The sequence below is a fragment of the Cornus florida genome, unplaced genomic scaffold (assembly GCF_030987335.1).
Source record: "Cornus florida cultivar Cherokee Brave unplaced genomic scaffold, ASM3098733v1 CherokeeBrave_3.0.0_Hap2_Chr10, whole genome shotgun sequence".
Classification (NCBI taxonomy): domain Eukaryota; kingdom Viridiplantae; phylum Streptophyta; class Magnoliopsida; order Cornales; family Cornaceae; genus Cornus; species Cornus florida.
The window spans coordinates 111,427,653-111,454,453 of NW_026775580.1; the positions used below are offsets into that span (position 1 = coordinate 111,427,653).

The 26,801-nt window shown below is 34.6% G+C and overlaps 3 protein-coding genes across 7 annotated transcripts; 1 reads left to right on the plus strand and 2 right to left on the minus strand.

Annotated features, from left to right (window-relative positions):
• Positions 1 to 43: 43 nt before the first annotated feature.
• On the minus strand, positions 44 to 2,876 carry LOC132277164 (cytochrome B5-like protein). Of its 3 annotated transcripts, none has more exons than XM_059778921.1 (6): positions 2,736 to 2,876; positions 1,950 to 2,051; positions 1,786 to 1,823; positions 799 to 876; positions 596 to 687; positions 44 to 327 (listed from the first exon to the last, which is right to left on the minus strand). In XM_059778921.1, exons 2-6 carry the CDS (start codon positions 2,026 to 2,028, stop codon positions 261 to 263), a joined length of 354 nt encoding a protein of 117 aa, XP_059634904.1. In that variant the 5' UTR covers positions 2,029 to 2,051; positions 2,736 to 2,876; the 3' UTR covers positions 44 to 260. The 3 variants fall into 3 exon arrangements, with proteins under 3 accessions (XP_059634904.1, XP_059634903.1, XP_059634902.1); XM_059778920.1 differs by lacking the exon at positions 2,736 to 2,876 and adding an exon at positions 2,280 to 2,489; XM_059778919.1 differs by lacking the exon at positions 2,736 to 2,876 and adding an exon at positions 2,257 to 2,489.
• Positions 2,531 to 9,220, plus strand: LOC132277162 (tRNA A64-2'-O-ribosylphosphate transferase). Of its 3 annotated transcripts, none has more exons than XM_059778914.1 (7): positions 2,531 to 2,939; positions 4,005 to 4,156; positions 6,393 to 7,086; positions 7,921 to 8,021; positions 8,148 to 8,256; positions 8,577 to 8,675; positions 8,784 to 9,220. In XM_059778914.1, the coding sequence occupies exons 1-7, from the start codon at positions 2,654 to 2,656 to the stop codon at positions 8,954 to 8,956; spliced, it is 1,614 nt and encodes a 537-aa protein (XP_059634897.1). In that variant the 5' UTR covers positions 2,531 to 2,653; the 3' UTR covers positions 8,957 to 9,220. The 3 variants fall into 3 exon arrangements, with proteins under 3 accessions (XP_059634897.1, XP_059634898.1, XP_059634900.1); XM_059778915.1 differs by having other exon boundaries at positions 2,533 to 2,939; positions 8,616 to 8,675; XM_059778917.1 differs by having other exon boundaries at positions 2,817 to 2,939; positions 4,010 to 4,156.
• Positions 9,221 to 9,874: 654 nt separating this feature from the next.
• LOC132277163 (probable protein phosphatase 2C 6) lies at positions 9,875 to 15,437 on the minus strand. The gene is made up of 4 exons (XM_059778918.1): positions 14,750 to 15,437; positions 12,685 to 12,972; positions 11,995 to 12,100; positions 9,875 to 10,861 (listed from the first exon to the last, which is right to left on the minus strand). Exons 1-4 carry the CDS (start codon positions 15,239 to 15,241, stop codon positions 10,548 to 10,550), a joined length of 1,200 nt encoding a protein of 399 aa, XP_059634901.1. The 5' UTR covers positions 15,242 to 15,437; the 3' UTR covers positions 9,875 to 10,547.
• Positions 15,438 to 26,801: the final 11,364 nt, after the last annotated feature.

Consider the following 26,801-nt stretch of genomic DNA (forward strand, 5'->3'; position numbering starts at 1 on the left):
TAGCAATGGAACTGTCAAAACACAATAAAAAGATGAGCATATGTATCATGCTGCTCCAAGCTATGGCATTTTCACATAAAAAATTTACTTGATACAAACTTTGCTATGAACCTACTCAATCAAATTATATATGGAGGGATAGAAGAGATAACTAGTCCCAATAAGCTCTTACTAGGTAGAAAGTTCATAAAGGATGAACCAGAATGTAAACAATATTCCAGATACAATTCTATTAATTAAATACAAACAGATGGTTGTAATTACTTTTCCAGATCTCCCATGTAAAAGTCATCGATCATGTCAAAGACTCGAGTAGCATGTTGTGGCCTGTCACACAAGCAAAAATGCAATAGGTTGTAAGCATAAATACAAAAGCAAGGGAACAAAAATAAATTCTGAGAATTCTGAAAGCAGTTATGAATAATAATTTTGAGAGGACGATCCTATCTCATGGTTCAGAGTTGTGTAATCTTGATGAATCGCCGGAAGAAAGATTCTATTTCCATTTGATCTTTAATTTTAGAACAGAAAAAGGGCATTCTTATTGCTGCAAAATGAGTGGTGACAAGGAAAAACTACTTCGACAGATGCTTACCCAAAAAACCCTTCAGTTGAATCATCACCCGCATGTGCTAGGATGGCATCACCTCCAGGATGTTCCTCTACGTATGAGGTAACATCGTATACCTACAGTTGTTTTGAAACAGTAACAAATCAACCACAATGACGTAACCACATGAACATCACTATTTCTTTTAAACATTCAAATCAAGTGTCAAAATATGCGATTTGACGAACCTTTTCTTTGATGATGATCCAACAATCAGTCCTCTTGTTATGCAAGGAAACTTCAGCCTTAGTATATGTTTTTGATGCCTAAGTGCAAAAAAAGAACATGAGGAAAACAATACTGAAGTCTGGAAACAAGAAAATAGAGGCGATCGATATGAATGATATACTCATCAAATTGATCACCAGAATGACAAAAAAATTATACTAATATGAAGAAAAAAATCTATTTCATTATAATATATAGCGATCAAAGTTCGATGTAGCACTGTCCTAGAGCTGCAAGCAGGGGTATGTATAACAAGATGAACAACGTAAAATCATTATACTTTGGCATTCTATATCACAAAAATGAACCAAACTCTAAAATTTCAGGCATTTTGACATACATTCATTCTTATAATATGTAATCAAATGACAATGCTGATACTACATCATTCTTAAAATGTGCCCTTTGAGTGCAGTTTCTTAGTTTTTTGGCTAACTGGAAACGTCAACGGTGTCTTTACCGTGCAGATATCACAACCACTACTGCACACTCCTTTTTGCTTTTGGAATGGAGTTGGGGCTTACTATAACAGTCCCAACTACTACTCATCAATGCTGATCCTCTCTACTTTTCCAACATACATAAGTACACTACTTTTCTGGTTATAAACAGGTAATTAAATATCTTATATATGCCTGCATTTTCAACTTTCCTTTAGAAAGAAATGCCATAAACCAACAATCAAATTAGTATACACAAAGTCAGTCCTGTTAAAAGTACACACTGCAAATTAAAAAGATAGCCTTTTGCAAGCTATAAGAGTTCTTAGAATCCCTCTTCTCGAGTATGAAGCCACAAATACGTATGTATATAACTACATCTATACATTTAATGCTCTTGTTTATTCCTCCAAGTAAATAACTGAGATGCAAAACCAGTAAAATGTTCAAAAAAAAAAAAAAGAAAAAGAAAAATAGAATATATGAACTTCATGTTATCAAACATACCTTATTGTTACCAATTGATTGGCTCTTTTTGCTCTGGTCTGCATTGTACAGATTTCCATAAAACAAACATTGAATAGATTAGATATTGCAAGTCATTTCATATTTGAACTTCTACAATCAGACCTTTAAAGGAAAAAAGCATGAGGACAAAAAAGGTCCATTACCAGATTTTCGCAATCGCGGGATTACAAGTAAAGCACCCAATAAGGCACACAAGATCAATGTCACTACCATTACCACCATATCTCAAAATTGAGTTCACTGTACTGCTTACACATTAATTTAAATAAGAAAAAAAAAAATTAGAATCTAAACAACATATAAAATAAACAAAGATGAACCATATAAGTAGCTGACTTTAGTTAAAATGACCATCAAATGATTCAATATTAACATAGATAAACACACACACACTTATATAGATATGATATATATGTATCAAAGGAAGTAACAAATGTAGTTTGGAATAACCAGCAAAAGATTGAATGGAGCACTTCGATGTTTATTTGCAGGCAATAACGCCGGAAAGTTAGCCGAGAATCGCCGGAAAGTTGATGTTTCCGAAGCAGAATTGTAGTGAGAGATGATGATGGGCTGAGTTTTGAGATCTACGGCTACAGGGAAGACCTTCTCTGAGGGGGTGTGATGTATATGTGGAAATGGGTCGGGCCCTTTACGGATCGTGATGTATATGTGGAAATGGGTCGGGTCTTTTACCGATAAGCTGTCCTATGAGTTAAATAAGGGTCATAGTGGAAATACATAAAGTTCACCAAAGGGACAAAGCCGAGCTAGTCTCGTCTGAGTACACACTGACTGATTTTACAATCGGTGAAACCCTAGAAATCAATCGATCGTACGCTTGGCAATGGATGGGGGGAGGCCGGTGAGCATATACAAAGCTGCGAGAACGATAAAACAGAAAGAGAACTCATGTGTGTACAACTCACTCCGATCAATTTACGAGGACTCGATCTTCGTCGGAGAGATCGCACAGCTATGGCCCCAACTACCACTCCTCGCCAACCTCCGATGTGGTCTTTGGTACTCCTCCAATTTCCACTCTACTTGCTATTTCAAGTCCACCGACGGTCACACCAACAATTGGTCCTTCAACACCTCCCGACTCAACCTCCACGTCGCCCTTCTCGCTGGTAGGTACCACATATCTCTAATAAAACTATGTACATATATATATATATATATATTTAAATGCATATGTGTGTATATACTGGATTCTGAAATCTGAAGTGTGTTTTCATTTAAAAGAAATTTTTTTATTGACTGGACAATGGAGATTTTGTGTTTTTATTAGTTCAAAGATAATTGATTATGTAATTAAATCTTTCCAATGGACTGCAAAGAAAAGGGGGTGTTGGGGCAAGATGGTCCAATCCGAAAAAACCGGAAATTAAAAGGACACTGCTAAATATTGTTATTATTTGATATTTTTATTTTCTTTTGGAAATTGGGCAGTGATGGACCCATATTCCAGAATAGTATGTGAGGGCCGATCTTTAACAAAATGTTGAGGGGCAATAGTGGAGTTTTTTTTATTTTTTATTTATTTCAGCGGGGGCAAATCAGTGATCTGTCACAATGACAAGTTAACACGTGTCCTTTTTAAAATTTAAAAAAATATAAAAACGATAATATGGGATTAAGCTAAGGACGATGATAAAAATTAAAATTAAAATGGTGTACAACCAAAAGCCTGAAACACATGCTCTATCCCATTTGTGTGTAATATGTGTCCGACACAGATATTTCACTACTTAATTGGACAATCACTTAGTCTTTTCATAATTAATTATCCAATTCAGTTAGTTTTTTAAAGAGTCCATGTAACATTGCTTAATTTTTTTTTTTTTTTTTTAATTACTTTTAAATTGTTAGTGCTCTCTCGCGCTAACCTATATATATCCTTTTCATGATAAGTTTTTGAGATGGTCTCGGGAAGAAACTTTGGATATGGTTTGTGATATTGTGTTTTGTTTGCTTATGTCAATTGGATTAATAATATGCAAGTAGCTGTTTTGCCTTTTGGAGTTATGCAAGTTATGGGATGTCTTCCTCCCTCCCCACTCCTGCTCTCCCTAACCTGTATGTGATGAATTCTGAAAGAATTTCTGTTAATCAGTGGGATTTGTTGTGTGTGTTGATTATGCATTAGTGATGATATTAAGAGGGTATGTTTTTCTTTGTTTTTTAATGGGTAGGACAGAAGGGAGGCTGCATAATTGTTGATTCAACTCGGAAAGGGAAGAGGTTTCCAGACAGTATGTCTAAGACAATACCAATTTGGACATGTGTGTTGAATCGAGCAATTTTGAATTATGTGAACATGCATGGAGCTGGGATGCCGATGGAGGTAGTAACTATAATGAAATTTGCTAGATTGATTATCAAATTTTATATGCCATAGTCCTGTTAACTGAAGGGTTCTCATTCATTTTCTGTCCTTTTGTATGTTAAGGTAGTACGTAACTAAAATCTAATGCTATAGATTGACACTCAAATTTAGTACATTGTAGTCTTGTTCAATGATAAACAGGGCTGGCTCAATATAATTTGAGGCCTTTGGCGAGACCACTAAATGAGGCCTTTAAAAATGATTATTTTTTGTAAATTTTTGTGTAATTTTAACTCCTCTTCTTAGTCATCAAAATAGAAGCATAAAAATTCATGTTGGAAAAAAAAGTTGTCAACATGTGATGCATATATATTACATGGACTAAACATGAAAGCACATCAAATTAAACACTTTATACTGTGAACATAATAGCATGAAAAGAGTAACTTTCAGTAAGAATAGACTTATTCAGTTGAAATTGAAGAACAAAAAAATGTAAACAGAAAACTCAATGCAAGTTTTTCATAATATAATTATGAGTGACAAGCACGAAGAAAATTACTTGAAATTATTTTAGTAAAAAGTAGTAGGAACAATAAGACTTTGACAGAGATGGTCTTAGTTTTGGATCCTAGTAATGGCTACCCCTTTTGTTCTACTACAATGGAATCTTTTGGTGAGAGTTCAATTTTTGTACCACCATGCTATTTTTTTTCTTATTGCCACTGCATCCTCTTCTTTGCAGCTTAGTTTTTCTCAGTTTGTAATTACAATTTGAATTAACATAATCCTAACTTTGTTATTGGAAACATTGCAAACTCAAGAATTTATGTTGTTTTAAGTCACTTGAATATGTTATTGTTAACAACTGAGAAGAATTTTTAAAAAATAAGAAAAAACATGACATTGGCGTAGTAATAGAATTAAGAATTGTGTGTGTAATTTAAATTTCATCACATTTTTCTATGTATTTAACTTTGCATTTTTTATAAAGAATCTATTTTAAAAATGAAGAAAGATACATCAAGTGATAAAACATTTACCATGAATGCTGGGGCCTTAGGCCATTGCCTCAGTGGCCTAAGATTTGAACCGGCCCTGATGATAGAACCGAGATGTTCTTATTTTCTCTCTATCTCTCTCTCTCTCTTAGTGTTAGTTCTCATGATCACATTACGTGGTTGAAGCAGATATTGTATCTTTGATTAAACTTGGTGATTGGGTTTATGTCTGTGGCACAGTTCTTTATTTTGCATTGTACATTTGATTCTGGGAAAAAGAAGGTTTCAGACTTATAAAAAATAAAAAAAGAAGGTTGAAGGGGTTGTAGATGGAAATGGATCGTATTAGGCTTGAGTTTAAAAATAATATAGAAAACTAGTTTCTGGAAATTCAGGAAAGCAAGATATTTAGAGATTTGGGTATTAAATTAAATGCAGTATTAATTTAAATGCTAAAAAGATGGGGAAAGGGTGAAGCCATTTAACATTTGCACGGTGATAAAACCATAAACCAAATTGAGGTGTTGGAGTTATATGGAGCAGTTAAAAATCGGCAGAAAATTGTGAATTCCAGGTGATGTGAGTTCTACTACAATATGTATTTACCAAAATTACACGTTGTTTTCTTGTATACTATCCCCATTTTCCTTATTATGCTATAGGCATTGTAGTTTGTTTGATGGAGGATTTTCCTGAGGTGCTTTGGGTCAGAAATCAAACTGCAATTTAAGTGCAGGAATTCCTGCTATTTTAAGAGGTTGACTTAGTGGGACTGAAGCAAGGTTCATTGGTTGGTGATATGGTGAAAGCTTATTTTTAAGTATGAGAATGTGGGGTTGAGTCAATTTCTGCAAACAATGCCAAAGGGTTACGTCTATACCTAGTCTGTCTTTCCCATCTAACAGATACCAACAAAGAATACTTGCTTCTCTTAGCTAGTGGAAGACATTTCTTTTTGTTCTTTTATGCTTTTTCATGGTTTCTACTGGTCGGCACATATCCCAAAGGACAACTTTGCTTGTATGCAATTAAATCTGTGGAGTGCAGTTCATATTCATGCTCTAAGTTCTACATATGAAGGGTTACACTGACTGTAATTTGTGTTAAGTACACATTATATTTTGCATTTATGTTAATTTACCAAATTTGCCATGATATTGGGTTCTCAGGATGTCACATCCTCTATGAGCATTGTCATTACTGTAAATAAACATATTCATATGCATCTCTATTTGGTCCATGTGTTTTAACAGGAGCTAGATACTTCTGATCCACTTGCTGAAAATACTAAACAAGTCTCTCCTGAATGGGATTGTTCCTTGCATCTACCCCTCTGGGTGCCTGAAACAGAGAAAGCAGCTATTGAGGATCACTTGGAAGGATGGATTATGCAATTGGAAGCTAGTGGAGCAGATATTGCCTCGCTTGCGTCTTCCTTGAAAAAGCCATTACGGCCACTATGGATTTCACAAAAAACTGTCATATGGTTAAATGAAGTGCCTGAATGTGATTCTTGGGACTTCACACCTATCATACTTGTTTCTGCCTCCTCCACAAGTGGCATTCATAAAAGGACTACTTCAGAATTTAGCTGGAATTATATACCAGGAGCTGGAGATGATGAAGAAAGTTGGACCAGGGGTTTATCACCTAAGCTTTTCTGGAATCATGCCTATGATCTTATAAATTCAGGACCTCATTTGTGTAACCAGAAAGTAGCTGATATTGTTGAAAAGGACAGGGTATACCGTGCACAAAGAGGACATAATGCTCCTCAGCTATCTGTCAAGCCTTCCAAGTTGTCAAGACACACTTGTCATTATTCTATTGAAGTACCATTAGACTTTGAGATTTCAGGCATCAAAAACAGTGGGAAGTCCTACAGTGACGGTTGCACTATATCTTTGTTGGGTTTAACAAGTCTTGCTGTTGGTGCAACTCAACATGGTATTATTGCTTATACATTCTTGTTTTCTGCAGAATTCTTGAATTCATTAAAAATCTTTTATCTTTTTTGTTTGTTTGTTTGTTTCTTTGATGATTGATATACAAGTTAAAATTAAGTGGCCTTGTTACTTATTTTTTTTGACTGCATTCTTTGGATTACGGGTTGGGGAATGTCGTCTGGATTGTGGTGGACATGAATGGAGGAGGCACCATTAGAGGTAGTGGTGTAGCATTGCGGTGCAGGTGCCATAGAAGGACTGTAAGGGGCAATGGTGGGGGAAGTGGTGGTCACCAATGGTGGTTGTGTGGTGGAACTAAAGATGGTGGCGAGTGAGGGAGCTAATGATAATGGTGGCCTCATTGGGCTGCACGTGATGCTTAGTGCCGAAGTTTCATGTTGATAACAATACTATCAGGACATACAAAATTTGGTAGTGATTTTAGTGATGTGGTTTGGGCACTAGTCTTCTGTCTTCTTCCTCCCTAGAAAGAAATTTTAACATCTTCACTCATCGAATTTTGTAAGAACTCCCTTCCTCTCTCATGGTAGTGGGGTCAGATTCTGAAACATCATTTTTCTACCATACAGATATATAAGGAATTTGAGTTGCCCATATCTTTTCTACCTTTTGAAGTTAATTTAGAAAGAACCCTACATATGTTTTTAATCCACTAGCAGGTAGTGCTTAATGGTTAGTGATTGCAGACTTTGTGCTGGCCTTTACTTCATCTTTTACTACCCTTCTATTTTGCTATCCCTTTTATGTAAGCCATAAAACTTCATTTTCTATTTTCTTCCACTTCACTGACTCCGGTTTATATTACTTGCTGCAGCTGTCAATTATTCTAATGTCGATAGCATATTGAACTGTGATAAGGAGCCGATCTCTGTCTGCCTCGAGAATGCTGAAGCATACTTGCACCTTCCAATTGTGGTGTGTGAGAGGAACTTTTGGGATCTAGTTATTCTATTGATGCAACGTTATTATTGGTTTCCCCTTGATAGTTGTTTTCCTCTGGATTTTTATTGTTATTATTTATTATTATTTTTGTGTGGCCAGAGCTCAAAATTGGACAGGTTCTCTCTGTTAAGAAATCTCCCTTCCGCAGTGAATTTTGCAAAGTTGAACCTAAGAAAAAGGAATAAACTTCTAGTTTGCTGCAGTAATGGTAAGCATATTCTTGTATTTTACCTTGTCTGTTGTAGTTGCAATCTTAAAATGACTTGGTTTGCCGAGACTTCAGGTTTCATGACATCTAATGTGAACAGAAAACTTCCATTTTGCCTTTGATGGCAATTGAAAGAGGCCTTTCGCTGTTTTGATTGCTAACATTTTGTACGATTCTATTTTCAATACTAATGTGAGATATTTTTAGGATTTCTCCAAATGATATCATTCACATTCTTTTTAAGTAACCATTTTTCATCTTTGTAATAATCTGTCTTTACTGTTTTTTTTTTTTTTTTGCCCCTTTCTGCGAAATTGGAGGAATATGGAGTCATTGCATTGTGTTTGCTCTGTTTACAGGAGAGGATATTAGTATCTGTGTTTCTTTGGCAATCTTGACATCCTTGTTCAGTGAAGAAGGTATGTACCTGTATCCTGTGTGGGTTCAGCATTTCTTATTCTTTTCTTGGTTTTGAATGGATATTTTGTGTATGCTTTTGAGTACTTATCAAGCTTGAATCCCAACAGGATTATTTGATGATGGGAAGTCCTTCAGTGAAATATGTATTACTAAGTCGGAGATGCGACGACGACTGGTATTTATCTGTAAATATGCCACAAATGCCCGGCCCTCCAGAGGAAATCTGAAGCAGGTTTTTTGTTTTCTTAATAGTGGAAATGTTAGTTTTGGGCAAACATAAAAAGTACGCATCTAGGGTTGTAACGTTGCCTGGGTAATCTATGTAAAGAATATTACTTCTATTTCTACATATTCGTGAATTTTGAGGAAAGAAGAAAGAAAAAGGAAATTCCGAGTGTACAAATATAGTACGCCAGAAAATTCGGTGTGTATAAATATTGCATGCCTTGGTTTGCGCAACTTTTTTTGTTTTGTTCTTCATTTGTGATATCTTCTTCATGTGTACAATAATATGTACAATAAAATCACACGAGTTTGATTGTTACATGCGTAAATTCTCTCCATTATGTTAATGATATCGTGCCCAGTCCCCTCATGCAGCTGCAAAGGATGGCAAGTCTGGCCACTCCGTTTTATGTTTAATCTTCCGGAAGCCCTGGAGGTGGTGGTTAACACTTTCTGGGAAAATAATCATTTACGAATATATTAGGCCCTCTCTAGCTTGCCCCACCAAAAAATTGGAAAGAAATGGAAACAGACAATAAAGGGAGACATCTATTTTCTGTGATGAATTTTTTTTAACAGGCTCTGTTATGATTCACTTAGCATTGGAAGCAAATATTAAATCCTTTGGAACTTTACCATGCCACTAACAAAAATAAAAATAAAAAATTATAAGAGTAATAAACCAACTCAACAAAAACATAAAGACAATAATGCTATCACGATGGCTTTGAGGAAGTAAAGGGAGGCTACTAATAGGCACTTGTCAGTATGAACATAGTTAACAAAATAACAAATGGAGGACAAACTGCTTTACGCAGCCAGGATAAAATTGTCTCAGAAAAGAACCCGAACACACAGGACCATTTAGTGTACATGATTTTTACAAATTATTCCAACAGGACCATTTACTGTACATGATTTTTACACATTATTCCAATGATATTTGCTGCAAACCATTGGTTTGAATACAATAAACCAAGAAAGGCCATCAAGCTCCATTTTTCTATAAACTCTGCTTCAACAATTCATAAATGAATCAATTAAAACAACAAAGACATAATAATATATGCAACCACAAGACCTTCCTTCCTTTTGAGTGATTAACATAATGATGAAAGTAAGCAGCAGCTTGAAATAAAAGAGCTCCTTTTCCTTCTTTACCTTTGTGTACCCACCCATTAAAGAAACTAGTGTTTTATGGGGAAAATCAACTTTTCCTTCCTGCGAAACTTAAACAAGCAGAGTCTTAGTTGAGCTTTTCTGCTTCTTGGCATACTCGAATAAAATTAAAAAAATACTTCTTGGTTCCAAGTGCCATTATATTTGCACTTTCCCTTCAGTTCTTCGTATACCATTGCACTGAAAAAGAAGAAAGAATAATTTTGTAGCTTGAAATAAAAAGTTCCCATATTTCTTTCTCATCTTTATTTGACGCTTTTTCATAGAACCTGATTGGAAGGAACACTTCTTTATGTTTTCGTTTTCCTCCTCCACTACTTATTTTTTGTCAACCAAACCAATTAAAACTGAGGAATGTTCTACTGTTCTGCAGTAACAAATGGATTTTGGTTGTTAGGATTCAAAAGGAATAGGATTTTTTGGGAAGAAAAGAGGCAGGGTAAAAGGATTGATTTTAGTTTTCTTTCCTATTGCCTCTGCTGCTGACGCTTTCTCTTTGATTTTAGATCAATAACAATGATAGAAATATTGTCGGAACTGTTTCTCCCAAAAGCTATTTCAGTAAGACTTTCAGCAACAACTTGCGCTGCAGGAATCTCATCATCCATCATAGACCTTCGTCTCCTTCTTAGAAAGCGGCGAGCCATTTCCCCAACCTCATCACTTGACATGACATCCCAAAGCCCATCACTAGCCAAGATCAGACACTCATCCTCATCACTCCTTGTCATGAAAGTTATTTCTGGTACTGGAACTATCCACGGCCTCAAGTACCAATCACCTGCAGCATTCATATCATATAAACGTAGGATATAAAGGAGATGCATGTATTAAGCCAGAAAAATATAAAATGTACTTGTCCAGCCACCGTTTTCATAAGGCAATATTTATATACCGGTAGCGATAGGCAGCCAAAGAAAATATATAAATTTTTTTTTTTTTTTTATATATATATATATAGGCATATGTTATCTTCATTTTTGTTGGAAATAAAAAAAATTTGGAAAATATTCATTCCAATTCTATTCACCCGCAAAACCTAATAATGGGGTTCCTTCCGAGATCTGATAGAGCAAGAAATCAGTAAAATGACCAGTGGGCCCTTACTTTCCAAAGGAAGGTCAGGGGTTCAAGTCTCGATGGAAGTATGTGTGCGTAAGTACCAATTAGAAAGAAAAAAAAAAAAAAAAAAAAAAAAAAAATTCAGTAAAATGTAAACATTTAGCGACATACTTTTTGCAGCAGGAAAAAACTGAAGTTGATAACGCAAAAAGAGTTTTCCAAAATTTCATGAGTTTCAGACTTTTGTGTCCCATTCAGGAACAAGAAAATGACATCGTGATTTGGATTGGATTTTGATGAAATAATACATCAATGAGAAGTTAATTCGATAAGTTTAGTGAATTCTTTTTTATATTATAATTCTCTAGTATCTCCTCTACACAAAAAGCACCCAAGATCAGCAAGATCTTCAATTATGATTTTCCTCTCATCTTGCATACTATTATAGATTGATGCCGTATATAACTCTTTCCCTGGCATTATCACAAAACTAATGATTCAGAACTTCTGAAAAAATTATGTCATGTTAATAGTAGCTCAAAACTTCTACAGTTATCATGTTAAAAAATGTTACTATGCCCCAATATACGTGTTCAAAATAAAAGTGCAACTTTCTTTATCTTTCTTAAAATTTGGTGTAGCGTGTCACAAAAAGATTACGATCCTAATTACTTTCTTCTATGAACAAACTACAGTACAAGGAACCAGCAGGCTAACATTTTTTAAACTTGACTTCGGAAAAAGCTTATATCAATAGATACTCTGATAAATAAATAAAAAACAATGGTCAACAAGCTTTTACAGTTGATAAACAGAACATTTGCAGTGAAAGAATTACAGGGAAAAATATACCTATAGCTCTGGACATGGCAAGAACTCCAAACACCCTAGCACCATTCCAATTTATGACTTTCCCTCCCTCTCCTTCAATTCTCTTAAGTTCGTCTTCTCTATCAGGCTGTAAAAGTAACAACAATAATGTGTCTTTAAACCTGGTAAGTGAAATACATGTTAATGACATATAGGCTTTAAAAGTGACAACAATAATGTTGCTTTAAACCTGGTAAGTGAAATACATGTTAATGACATGATTACCAGTCCTGCCAAAAAGAGGAAAGGAAAAAAAAAGGCAATTAGGGCAAATAATATCTTCTATTCTTTTCCTTTTACCCCCTTATGCACCTATATATTCACACAAACAACACAAAATGTTTAGAAAGACTGCTACCCAGTGCTTGTCCAACTAATGCAAGTTGCAAAAAAGTATAGACAGGGTACAAATCTAAGTTTTTGTATCGTCCGGATAAATTGGTTGTTCTCATACTCAAACCTGCATTCGCATGTCTAATTGGTTACTCGGTCTTTTACTTGTTGAATAAATTAAAAAAAATTAATAAAACCCCTAATTTCCATGCAACCAACAGTACATAAATGTATGTCAAAACAAAAGGCAAGAAATGGAAAGGAAAAAAGATAAATCAAAACGGGATGGTACCATCATGGCAATGATCAATATAAGCAAAAGAGAGTTTGTAAAATGACCTTCTGATCAACAGTTAAGGGGATTGTTTCAGTCCCTCGGCAAAGCACTGCTCTTGAGTCGCCACAATTGGATGTAATGATCTGACAACCTGATAGAACCACCACAACAGCGGTTGATCCAACCATTTCTGGTGCTTCTGCCTCTGTCAGGACCTCATTGTCAACCCTCTCAAAACTACTTGAGAATGCAGCTTCCCACCCCTGACGCCATTCAAATTTGTCAACTGTGTTTCGATCCCATTCCTCTGCTACCACTTCATGCATCCGCTCCGCACAATATTTAGCCACCTAATAATCAACTCTCAAAACAGTCAAGTTAACTGGACATTGTCAAGCTAGCAGCTAACCTTGATGTGTGATCAATAAATTCTATTCCATCTAAATATATAAAAGCGAGATACATAGCAGTGCAAAGGCAAGAGTTATATCACTCTCAATAGCTTGATTACACTCCTCTTTTTACAAGGGGTTACTTATATGGATTTTCCTTCAAACTTAAGAGTTCATGCATGTACCTTGAGCAATATGAGAAGGCATGTGAACAAAGGATTAGCAAGGCATGTGGTCTACTGATATCTCCTCTTTTTTCGAGTTTTCCCAAAAGTATTACTGGAGTTTTTTTGGGAAAAATAATAATAATAATTAATTAAAAAGTAAAGGTGCCAAGGGCGGTGTCAATGTGAAGAAGTTTGTTTTATTAATGGTCCAAGTCTATCAATGCAACAATTATAAAGGATGGCTCATGATGAATTTGTTCACGAGAAGAGAAAAGAAGAAGGAAAAAAAAAAAAAAAAACCATTGTAAAGAAGAGTATAGAAGAAGTAGATTAATTATATGACAAATAAGAGGTTCATCATTTGACATTTTTTGTTTTCCAAATTGGGGTTGCAGGTGGCATTAGGTGAAGGTTCTGTTTTTGATGTCCCGAGCTGAGCATGAGAAGGCATAATGATGATGCAAGGATAGGGACCTAGGAAGGAAGCATCATCGTCCATGTGTAAGACTACAAATAAAGCTGTGGTCCCTTTCCCCAACCCATTACTACTGTTTTCCAATATAAAGGGAACCTTCTCATCCTCCCGCTTACCACTTCTCATTACATGACAACACATCCCCCACCTTCGCCTTACCTAATAATACAAATCTCATACAGGGAAAAAAAAAAATATATATATATATATATATATATATATATATATATATATTTAATGACAGATTTTGGTAGTTGCTGAATTTAATTTATTTGAGTGTCGTAGTGAACCCTACTATATGACGTCATCATGACGTTATGGGATCGGATCCATCACCTCTTCACACATAATTTGAATTTGGTAATTGTTGAATTCAGTCCTAAATCACTATTCAAAACATAAGTAATTTGAACTAATTTTTTTCCACTTCCAATTCCATTCCACGCGTAAGTAAAATTTACAGTACAATTTATTCAATCAAACTCCAATTTTTAATATCTTATATTCGAGATTGAAAATACTATTCCATTCCTTTTCCTTTTCCGAATCCAAATCCAAATCTCAAAAGATTTGGTACCAAACAAAGTATCAAGCGATTTAGAATTGTGAAGCTTTACTCCAAGTGGAATTCATCAAGAAAATAAAATTTAGTTTGACTTAACTGGACTCCACTCAGTTCCATTTACCATCCTAGTTACTTTGTTAGGCAAGTTTTTATACAGAACTGATTTTCATTCTGTGTGTGCGTGTACACATCATATGTGTCTGTGATGACCATCACCAGGGAATATGTGATTTTAGTATCTCCCGTGCACTGGAAATACACGACTTCCCAGGACACGTGTCTAAAAACGAAATGAAAGGCGCCATAAATTCTCTTGATTTGACCACTCCTAGTAAGCTGTGTGTCATCCTTCGCAATTATATATATATATATATATATATATATATATATATATGGATGTAGAGAAAAAATCATTTTGACAATATACGAACTAACCCTAATTGTCCAAGAATTTAAAAAAATGATGATGATAATATGTTAAATTTCAAGAAATGAAAGATTTGAAATTTCTTAAATTGGAAGTAGTACCTGAGAGCCACCGTGACCATCATAGACTCCGAAGAAGTGGACGGGCGAGATCTCAGCGGAGCTTCTAGAACCTGGGGCCGTGCACCCTCCCACGTGATCGCACGTGCGCGACAGGAACGCCGGTACGACGGCGACAGCATCCTCCATCTCTCTCCGCCTCCCAATCACCGAAGTGAACCCCCAGGTGACGCCCTTGTTGTTCCTCCCCACGCACTTCTGCCGCGCCGTTGCCGTTGCCGTCGCCGGGACAGCGGGAGTCTCCTGTACTGGCCCCAACAGCCCCGTGACCACCGCCTCGTTCATCACGGCGACCGGAATCTCGCCGGAACTACTGCTCGTAGTGGAGATGTCGCCGGAACTGATGGTGCTGCGAAAATCGTCACTCCCGAACATGGACGACAAGGTTGAACTGGTGGACGCCAAGTCGTGGTCAAGAACCGAGTCAACTCTGTTAACATTTTCATCCTCCATCAATGACTCCTTATTCTCCATCTAAAACTCTCACATTCACCACCAAAGTTCTGCAACGGCGAAGAAAAGAATAAGAAACAGGAGAAGAGGGGGGATTTAGAGAGAGAAAAGTAGAGGGGGGAAAGTAGGGGCGGGATTGGGATAAAAGAAGAAGAACGAGACAGGTTACGGATGGAAGGACACGTGTGAGAAGATATTAGTTCACGCATCTATGACTATGAGTGAATGAAACAATGGAAAAAAAAGGCGTTGATTATAGTCGTACTCATTTGCTTTTGGAAACCCTTCTACGTGTCCCTTTTTATTTGGCGGTGCTTAGCTGCGTAGTGATTGATGTGGCGTCTGTGAATCATTGTTTTGAGATTGATATCCTCTGTTACACCACTTTTGCAGCTCTTCCTACAGCGTCAACTCATTGCTACATAGGAGTATCTGACTTTCACTCTTATGTACTTCTTCTTGAGTGACCATTTACCCACTATTTCATCCGTAATATGTAATGATTTACTACTTCTATTCCAAAAAGATGTCATTTTTTATAAAACTTTTTTTTTTTTTTATATATGAATCCACAAGTTAATATGTTTATCATGTTCTTTTTTTAATTCATCTTAAAAAAATCCCTCTTAAAATTCTCCACTAAATTATTGACTAATGTCCATCAAGAACTTTTATCTGTATCTTAGAGGAGTATGGTCTCTCTCATTTAAAAACTAAAAGTAAGATTAATACATCTTTTTCATAAATACTCTTTTTACTAATATTCAAAATTCAAATTTGAAAGAATAATTTAATAATTTTTTTTTAAAAATAATGTATTAATTGCATGCTGTATTAAAAAGTCTGAACTATAAAAAAAGAGATTATTAATAAGAGCCAGAGGGAGAATATAAGTAAAAGTTCCTATGAAAAAAATTTAATTTTCTTTTTTTTTTTACAGATAGAAAAAACTTTAATTGACCTCGTGCTCTTGCAATCTTTAATTAAAAAGAATTTGTTATATTACTTTTTTGGGTAAATTATACTTACCTAAAGGAGGTTTTGGACAAATCTCACGTGTCTTGGAGTATTTGAGGTCTTAAGATTATAAAAAATTAATTATACTCTTATATGTACTATATTAAAATCTAAAAAAAAATTAATTTTTTTATCTCATTACTTTCTCTCTCCTCTCCACCGTTATCATTTCTTAAAAAAAAAAAAAATTGTAAATAAATAATAAAAAAAAAAAATAAGTGTAAGGGTAATTTGGTCATTTTATGAAAAAAAATTTACAAGTTTTGATGAAGATTGGAGAGAGGAATTTTTAAACATACATCTAAATTTTAAGAGAAGTTTAAATAATAAATCTAAAACATTTTACTGTGAAATTTGTTCAAGCCGAATTTTTTCATCGAATGATTATTAAAGTACAATTCATTTAGCACATTCTTATAATAGAATTGATCTTTCATATAATAACTGGAAAAGCACGTGATTGCTGACTTGTGGTATACAGAAAAATTACTTTTACTGTGATTTAAATACAATATATTAGTATGCACGTGAAACTCATTATGAACTTTTTTAAGTTAAAATTTTGGATTAATTATATCCACACTTTTTGAGATTTATCCTTTTAACATTTAGAAGAAAGTTTATTTTTTAAACAATAACACAAAAGTTAATTCAAACAAACTCTTAAAAATGAGAGAAAATACTATATTTTCCTTTAATATTTAATTCATTTTAGTAGTAAAATAATATACATTTTAAAATACCAAAATACCATTAAGAGACAAAACTCAAGGATATTTTCATACATATACTTACAGTTCTTCACCAGTTCTCTCCTCTCCATTTCCTCCGGCTGCCACCCCCACCACAGAATCACCACTTTATGTTATAAAATTATCGTTTTTCGAAGAGTGATGGAAACCCTGCTCTTGAACGAATCGACTTAAAATTACATTTTTGCTTATCATTTTTCTTTTCGTTGACAAATATTACAAACGCTCACATGTCCCAATTAGTTCAACCAAAAGACTTTTGATACTGCATTTTTCTCTTTCTAATTAGAGAAATATTAATTTCAACCATGATTGTAAGCTCTCATCAATGTCCTTGCCATAAGTTGGCACATTTCAAATTAAAAAACTGTGGGATCGGCGGGTAGGTAAAATTTGACCTTTTACTGGGAAATTAGGAATGTGCTAAATAAACACAACTCTCTAAAAAATTGACACCTGGTTAAGTTGTTCTTTGCACAAGAAAATCCTTATAACATGGAAAAGAATGCAGAGTATAGTCCGGATGGATCGTAGCGACTTCATAATATTATTTTTTATATACGTGAATCATGTTGTAAGACTTACATAATTTTGATGACAGAAATCTCAATTATACTATTGATCACACTGTCAAAAAATGATAGTGATGACAAATTCATAACGATCACGGTAGAATTAGTATTGAATGGAACATTATACTGTATTTGAGTTCTCACTCTCTTTTCAGTTTGATCATGATAGAATTAATATTGAACCGGATATTATACACTTACATAATTATTTATACATTTGAGTTCTCCCTCCCTCCTTTGTTCCCCAAAAAAAACACAAATTTGGAGCTCGAGAGTCATCTCTAAGAAAATTTTCCATTATTGTTCTGCATGTGAGAATGGGAAAATTGTATATGCGATGTGGTAGTTAAAAAAACTTAAACAGAGTCAAAATGGTTGAATAAGTTAGATCGAACGGCACTCAATTACGTAGCAAGTGATAAAGTGACACGTGGATGGGCATGGCCCACAATCTGGGACAGATATCGTATCTACGTATAGGTGATTAGATTTTCCACAAGTCTTGGATAGGTCGGTCTATAAAGATTCCCATGGGGTACTGAAATGACAATATTGACCCCCAAGTAACAACACAGTTCTGAACAGCTGTCACCTTGTTGATTGATGCCAAAAACCACACATAATTTTGTGATTAGTTAGTAGTTTGATAAAGTTTTGTGTCATTAAAGCGACCTTTTTCTTATTATGAAAACACCTTTTCTATGTGGTATTCATTATTAAAGCGAGAAATGATTGACTATTGATCACGTTTAATGCGGAATCCTCAGTATATTCATCTTTTTTTTTTTTTTTTTTGTTTCTATCCTCCTTCTTTCTTTTCTTTTCTTTTTTTCAATTATAGCGTTTATGTTATCTATATTGTATGATTACTATACGGTGTATGTGAGACGAGAAATTACACGTGTATAATAGTAAATTATAAAGTATTTTATGAGTCTAACACCACTATCTTTGTCAAAAAAAAAAAAAAAAAAACTATATTTTATGTTTAGAAATACTAAATCAGAGACTTAATTTTGAATTAATTAAAAAAAAATTTAATTCTAAATTCAAAGCACCAATTAAGTACCCGTATTTTGATTTATAATAGCAAACTATTTTGAGAAACTTGTTTCTATAGAATTTTTTTTACCAATCTTGGTATAAGAAAATTAGCAAATATGAAATTGCAATGTTTCATTCTGTAGGTCATTATTTATTATATAGGATCATTTAAAAATTAAAAAAATGATCCTATATTATAATATTATTTAATTTTAGATGGATTCTTATCTTATTAGTGATCGATAACTCATTTCGTACCTCAATATTATTTTTCTAATTTTAAAATAAATATTATAACTTTTAATTTTATATTAAATAGTTAACATTTTGCAATTCATTTAACGTGTGGATCACAAGTTTGAAGGAGCTGTATAATTTAAACCCTGAAAAACAGTAGTAAACTCTTATTTTTAGTTCTCTGACTTTGCTACTTGAGAGAGAGAGGGGAATTGAAGTCGAAGGTACATATTATTTGTTAATGGTAGTGAGTTTGACATATTATTATTATATTAATGTGAAGGTTAACTTTGTCAATTAGAGTTGCCAGCTTGGTAGTTGATTTGTATCTTTCATAGTCCCATGTCTATACTTTATTTGGGTGCAGAGATACGAAAGATCGCAACTTGATTTGGTTAATCATCAAACCCATCTAACAAGTATTTGTTAATAATGTTATTTAAGTGGAACATTTGCGTAATGGCTACAGTTACGAGCATTGCCTAACAAATTATCCCAAACAAGGACAAATAATGTTTAATCTAAAAGGGCTTTGCAAAATTTCATTTTTAGTCAAAAACTACATCACCATGCCGAAGCCAAGGGTAATGCTTTAAAAGAAAAAGCTATTCCAATTGTCGTGAGTTCGTATTTTATTTGTTTGATTGAATGTTTTATAACGGTTATGCATTCGATTAATAAAGAGTAAATTATATTAATCTCTCTTAGGTTTTATTAATATACACAAATTTCTCTTTTTACTTGTCAAATTACATTTACTTTTATTAAGATTTATATGTAAATAACACATAAAACTCATTCATTAATGGTCAATACTAACCATTCATTAAGAGACATCACTGTAATTTATAAATCCAATACTGACAAACAAGAAGGGAGATCAGCGTATATTAACAAAATCCAATGAATGTAATTTATCTATTAATAAATAAAAGTACAAGCTGATAATGAGTTATGTAAAATTTTTTTAAAAAAAATCTATTACTAGAATGCTCTTACTGTGAATTCTTATTTTAATTTTTTAATCGAGTGTTTTACTAGGTGATGTAATCAATTAATACGTGCATGTTATTTTAAGCAAACTTGACTTTTTTTTCAAAGAGCATCTATGCTCTGACCTATTACGGGCCTTACGGCCCAACCATATAAGGCCAGGATTTAATATGTCTGAGCCCAAAGAAGCATAGACTGAGTTCCAATTCAATCCACCACTGACTATAATCATTTTACATACTCAAAATTGTAACAATTTTTTAATGATGTGTCTTCGTTCAAAATTCAACTATACACATACTTTGCATTATTCACACACACACATATGTGTGTATTTATATTGCACTACCTACATACAGGCATGGACCTACATACTGAATTTTTTTTTAGAAATATACCCTTGTTACTTTTTTTTTTCTCTCAATCATATACCCATAAAGTATTATTATTGCTCTTTCTGAAATTTAAAAAAATTTATTATTGCCCCCTTCACATAATTTTTCAGTCCCTGTCCACATATTAAGATATACGATGGAGTTGTGTGTGTGAGCACACAAATTAAGTACAAGGTATATAATTAGGAAAAATAAATAAATCATAACCATGAACAAAATTAAGTAGTAACGGCAGTAGCTTGTTTCATGTGATTTTAAAATTTGTTGTTTTAGTTAATTAATAATATGATCATTCCACCAAACTCGAACTAATCTGCTCTAACCAAATACTATAGTTCAAGTCGGCGAAGTTAATACAAACCACCCCAATTTTTTAAGTAATTTTTTTAATTACTATACATGCACGTGTCCCAATTGTGACCTAATTATCCAACTACCACACCATGCAAGAGTGGCTGGATACACTTCCTAAATTAAAAGTTGTGAAAATTAAGGCATTTTAATTGACTTCTCACGTTTTAGTTATTATCAATTATACCAATTATTTTCTCCTTCAAATTCTTTATTGATTATACTTGTCCCATTATTTTCTCATTCAATTTCTCTAAAAACTTGCAGATACAAATACTTAGAAATATACTCGTGCAATAAACCTTTATTTTTTTTTATTTTTTCACCGACTTTTAGACAGTCTTGTTAATATACACAGATCATTGTGTGTTGTTTCTGGTTCCGCATAATCTCTATGAACCTTCTTTTCTCGCACTACAATGACAATCGAATTTGTCGTTGCTTCTTCAAGTATGACTGGCGCCTCTGGTTCAAGTGGACCAAATCCCAATTCACCTTTTTATCTCCATCCGTCCGACAACCCTGGCATCATCCTAGTTTCTCAACAACTCACAGACGACAATTATTCAACTTGGCGCCGCGCAATGAGGATGGCCTTGTCGGCCAAGAACAAGTTAGGATTTGTTTATGGCACTGTCACCAAGCCTACCGAATCAGAACTAAGCTTTGCTGAATGGGTAAGATGTAATGATATGGTGCTTTCTTGGTTACTAAATTCAATTTCTCCTGATATTGCAAATTGTGTGATCTACGCTGACACCGCTAAAGAAGTTTGGGATGACCTTCATGGACAATTTTCTCAAGGGAATCCCGCTAGAGTTTTCCAAATCAAGCGCTTTATATGTACTCTCCTTCAAGGACAAGCTTCTGTCACGGCTTACTTCACCAAGCTCAAAGCTTTTTGGGATGAACTGGATTCATATAATACAATCTCAAATTGTACTTGTGGTTCCTCCAAGGTTATCACGGACTATCAACAACAAGAGCATGTCTACCAATTCCTGATGGGTCTCAACGAATCTTATGCTGCCCTCCGCAGTCAGATTTTGGTAATGGATTTCTTACCAACTCTAAGCAAGACTTATTCTTTGCTTCTTCAAGAAGAGAAACAGAGGGAGCTCCATGTTATTGCGCCATCTCAGCCCGACTCCGCTGCGTTGGCCGTTGCCAAGAGTGATTTCAACAAAGATAAATATCGTCCTAGTGGCAAAGGGAAAGCTTGACCCAAGTCTGATCACTGCCAAAAGCTTGGGCACACCAAGGAAAAATGTTTCAAACTACATGGTTATCCATAAAAGCAAACTAATGTCGCCTCTACAAGCACTACACCAACGGTTCAGATTCCTCAATTCATAGGAGAACAATATCAGCAGTTGTTGTCACTTCTCAACAACACTCAACCCACTATCAACTTCACAGGTAACCCATGTCATCATTCTCAATCAAGATGTTTTCCTTGGATTATTGATAGTGGTGCTTCTGATTATATTTCTTCTTCTATTGATCTTCTTTCTCAAGTGATGCCAGCATCTAATAATAAACCTGTCCGTCTTCCTATTGGCACTTTTTCACACATCTTACATACTGGGAATGCATGTTTATAAAAAAATGTCAATCTTAAAAGTGTTCTTTGTGTTCCAGAATTTACCTTTAACCTTTTATCTGTCAGCAAAATTACTAAATCCTTAAATTGTTCTATCACATTTTTTTCCCAAATTTTGCATTTTTCAGGATCTTTCCACGAAATAGACGATTAGACTGAGTAAAGAATATGGTGGTCTCTACTATTACCATCCCACTTCATCTTCTATCATTTTTGCTTCCCAACAACACCAATTTGATTTATGGCATTGGAGATTAGGGCATCATTCTGCCTTCCATCTCAGTTTCTTGTCCAAGCATATTAGTGGCATCTCTAGTTGTTCTAATTTATTTTGTCATATTTGTTCTATTTCTAAGCACACTCGTTTACCTTTTCTCAATAAAAATAATCGTTGTGGTGAACTATTTGAATTGATTCATGTTGATATTTGGGGTGATTTCTCCGCTCCTTCATTATCTGGTGCTCATTATTTTTTAACCATTATTGATGATTATTCTTGTTGCACATGGCTTTTTCTTATAAAACATAAATTTGAGACTCAATCTCTGTTAAAAAAAAAAAAAATTATGCCATGATTCAAACTCAATTTCACCGACGTATAAAAAAAAAATCAGAAGTGATAATGGTCTTGAATTTTTTTCCATGCATCCATTTTTTAATGAACATGGGATTGTTCACCATCTCACTTACGTTGGACCCCTCAACAAAATGGTGTGGCTGAACGCAAACATAGACACCTTCTAGCGGTTGCCCGTGCCCTTCGCTTCCAAGCCCACCTCCCTATCAAATTTTGTGGGGAATGTGTCCTTACCCCTGCTTACCTCATAAACCACATACCTTCCCCTTTGCTGTTAGGAAAATCTCCCCATGAGTTACTCTTAAACTCTCAACCATCTTATAATCATTTGCGGGTTTTTGGTTGTTCATGCTACGCTCAAAATCTGTCACCTCATAAAAATAAATTTTCCCCTCGTGCTGTTAAAGGCATGTTCATTGGTTATCCCTTTGCTCACAAGGATATCGAATTTATGACCTAGAGACGCATAAAATATTTACTAGTCATGATGTTACCTTTCATGAGACTGTATTTCCCTTTCAGAGTACCACTCCAATTCATACTCCACCACCTATTATTTTACCTTTCCCTGCCAATGACATAAGTTTCAACTCTCCACAGACCATCAACCCTGAAAATCCAACACCTCCTCCTGACATATTTCCTCCAGTGGCGCATATCTCTACTCTAGTACCAATTCGTTAGTCCTCTCATCCTCCTCATCCTCCGGCTTATCTCCAGGACTATCATTGCTCTCTGACCACATCTCCTTACTTATTACCATTTCATTCTGCATCTCTTAGTTCAGATTATGCATAATTGTAATATCCCCTTCAAAATTTTATTTCTTATGATTCCTTATCATCTAATCATTTTGCTCACACTGCTGTTATTTCTGCTGAGGTTGAACCCATAACCTATGTTCAGGCTTCTCAGCATCCACAGTGGCATCAAGCTATGGCTACAGAAATTAATGCTCTTAAACAGAACAATACTTGGACACTCACTTATTTGCCTCATGGTAAAATTCCTATTGACTGTAAGTGGGTATACAAGATAAAACGTCGTTCCGATGATTCAATTGAGCATTATAAAGCTCATCTCGTTGCCAAAGGATATACACAGACTGAAGGCCTTGATTATCACGAAACATTTGCTCCTGTTGCCAAATTAGTTACGGTACGATATGTTCTGGCAGTTGTAGCAATGAAGTATTGGCCTTTGTATCAACTTGATGTTAACAATGTTTTTTACATGGTAATCTCCATGAAGAAGTATACATGAATCATCCTCCTAGTTTCCTTTGCAAGGGGGAGTACCTAGTATGTCGACTTTAAAAATCCATATATGGTCTCAAGCAAGCAAGTCGAAATTGGTTTGAAAATTTTTCTTCTGCTCTTCGCTTTGCTGGGTTCACACAGTCCCACTGTGATTACTCTTTGTTCACATCTACAAAAGGTTCATCAATTACTGTTGTTCTAGTATATGTTGATGACATAATAATCACAGAAAACGATGATCATACCATTAAATCTCTCAAAGAATTCCTACACAATCGGTTTCATATTAAGGATCCTGGCTCATTAAAATATTTTTTGGGCATTGAAGTTGCTCGCTCAGCCAAAGGGATTTTTTTGTCTCAACGAAAGTATGCTCTGGAAATTTTGCATGATGCTGGTGTCCTTGCTATAAAACTTGTTGATTTTCCTATGGTACAAAATCTAAAAATTACACCTGATGATAGTGATTTATTGAAGGATCCCAGCCAATATAGACGTCTAGTAGGTTGCCTTATCTATCTCACCATCACTAGACTAGATATAGTCTACTTAGTTCAAATTCTCAGTCAATTTATGTCCAAGCCTCGCCAACCCCATCTCAATGTTACATATTGGGTTTTGGTTTATGTGAAATATGCTCTTGGCAAGGGTATAATATTGGCTTCAGATCAATGCCTTTAACTTGAAACCTACTGTGATTCTAATTGGGGTGCTTGTGCAACCACCCTTCATTTCGTCACTGGTTATTGTGTTCTTCTTGGTAACAGTCCTATTTCATGGAAAAGCAAGAAACAATCCACAGTTTATAGATCCTCTGCTAAAGCAGAATATAGAGCAATGACATCCGTTACATGTGAATTAATTTGGTTACAGTGGTTTCTAAAAAATCTGGGCATTCTTCACAAACATCCTATGTTGTTATATTGTGATAACAAAGCAGCTCTTCATATAGCCGCCAATCCAGTTTTCCATGAGCGTACTAAGTATATGGAGTTGGATTGCCACCTTATTCGTGAAAAGATTCAAACTGGGTTGATCCAAACTTCTCATATCAATGCTACTAACCAACTAGCTAACATTTTCACTAAAGCTCTTGGGAGGGATCAATACCGACATATATGTGACAAGTTGGACATTCATGATATTCATGCTCCAGCTTGAGGGGGAGTATTAAGATTTCATGGATCAGAAAATATTCAACTTTCCCTTTTATTTTTATTCTATACTTTTATATATTCAACTTTTCCTTATTCATTTTATTTTCATAATTGTATATCTTTCCTCCCCTATTTATTCAGTTCTTCTCTTTTGTTATATACACAGATCATAAAATAATCAAAGGTAGGGTTATTAGCTTCATGCTATACTGATTGTCTTTCTCCTTTCTTTATTTTTTGCATTATTTTACAGTTTTAAAGTGAAACTGGCCATGTTAAAGAATATCAATATATATATATATTTATTTATTTTGAACTTTGCTAGGAGAAAAACAAAAATCTATAAGCCCCACAAACTAAGCTTAATTTTTATTCATATACATTGCTTATATTCATGGAGAAATAAATAATTCATCAAGTTACTATCAAGCATGGTTCGCAGTATAGGTTACGGTCGCGGTATAGGTTGCGATCGTGGTGTAACAGATTCGGACAAAGTCAATATAAATTGTCTGATACTGATCGCATATCGGGCTTGAAACGATACATAAGTAAATGTATCAACTTTATGTCCCTTAATTTTAATTAACTTCTTACTTATATATTACTTTGCGATTGATCGAAACTATTGGTCTCAGACTATGTAATAATTTCTCTCTTATATATGACTAGGGGTGTCAACTGGGTGGTTTTAAGCTAGTTTTGAATTGGCTAATGACCCATTACCAACCCACCAATGGTGAGTCACGAATGGGTTAGGACTTAAATAGGCGGGTCATAAGCGAGTCAACTCGCTTCAAACACCCTCCCCCCCCCCCCCCCCCCCCTTTTTTTCCTTCGCGGAAACAGAATCTTTTGTCTATGAAAAGATGACAAACATGTGATACTGAAAAAGCAAATTCAAAATGACAAACAAGGTTTCATTTTTTTTTTCCCCTCAAAATGACAAACTGAAATCAAACCATAATCTTATTTTCAAGCTTACACGAAACATTGTTTTGGATATATGTATATATATACATATACATATATATATATATATATATATATATATATATATATATATACACACATATAGTGATAAAGTCTTTAGCACGCTCTACAAAGAACTGTTGTAGGTGTTGTTGTAGGTGTTGTAGCATGATGGATGAGCTCAAGGCAGTAAATCACACTAGAGTTGGGGTTCAAGTTGATTGTGTATATGTTGAACACCAATTTAATGTGTTAGAATATAGACTTCAACGCTATTTTTTCGAGCCATGATTTAAAGTGTTCAGCTCATCTACAACACCCCCCCCCCCCCCCCCCCCCCTAAAAAAAAACATGTGAAAGAAAGAAATATGTATAGAGCAGTTACAGTTATGTTCTAGTAGATATTTCACTTGGGGTATGTTTGGTCGAGCATGATTTAAAGTGTTCAGCTCATCTACAACAATAACACACCAAAAAAAATAAAAATCATGTGAAAGAAAGAAATAAGTATAGAGCAATGTTCTAGTAGATATTTCACATGGGGTATGTTTGGTACAGTGGGAAAAATAAAAAATAAAAAAATAAAAAAATAATAACATTAGTTAGGAGGAACAAAAAGAAAATGAGAGGATAGTGTTAGTTACTTGTTGTG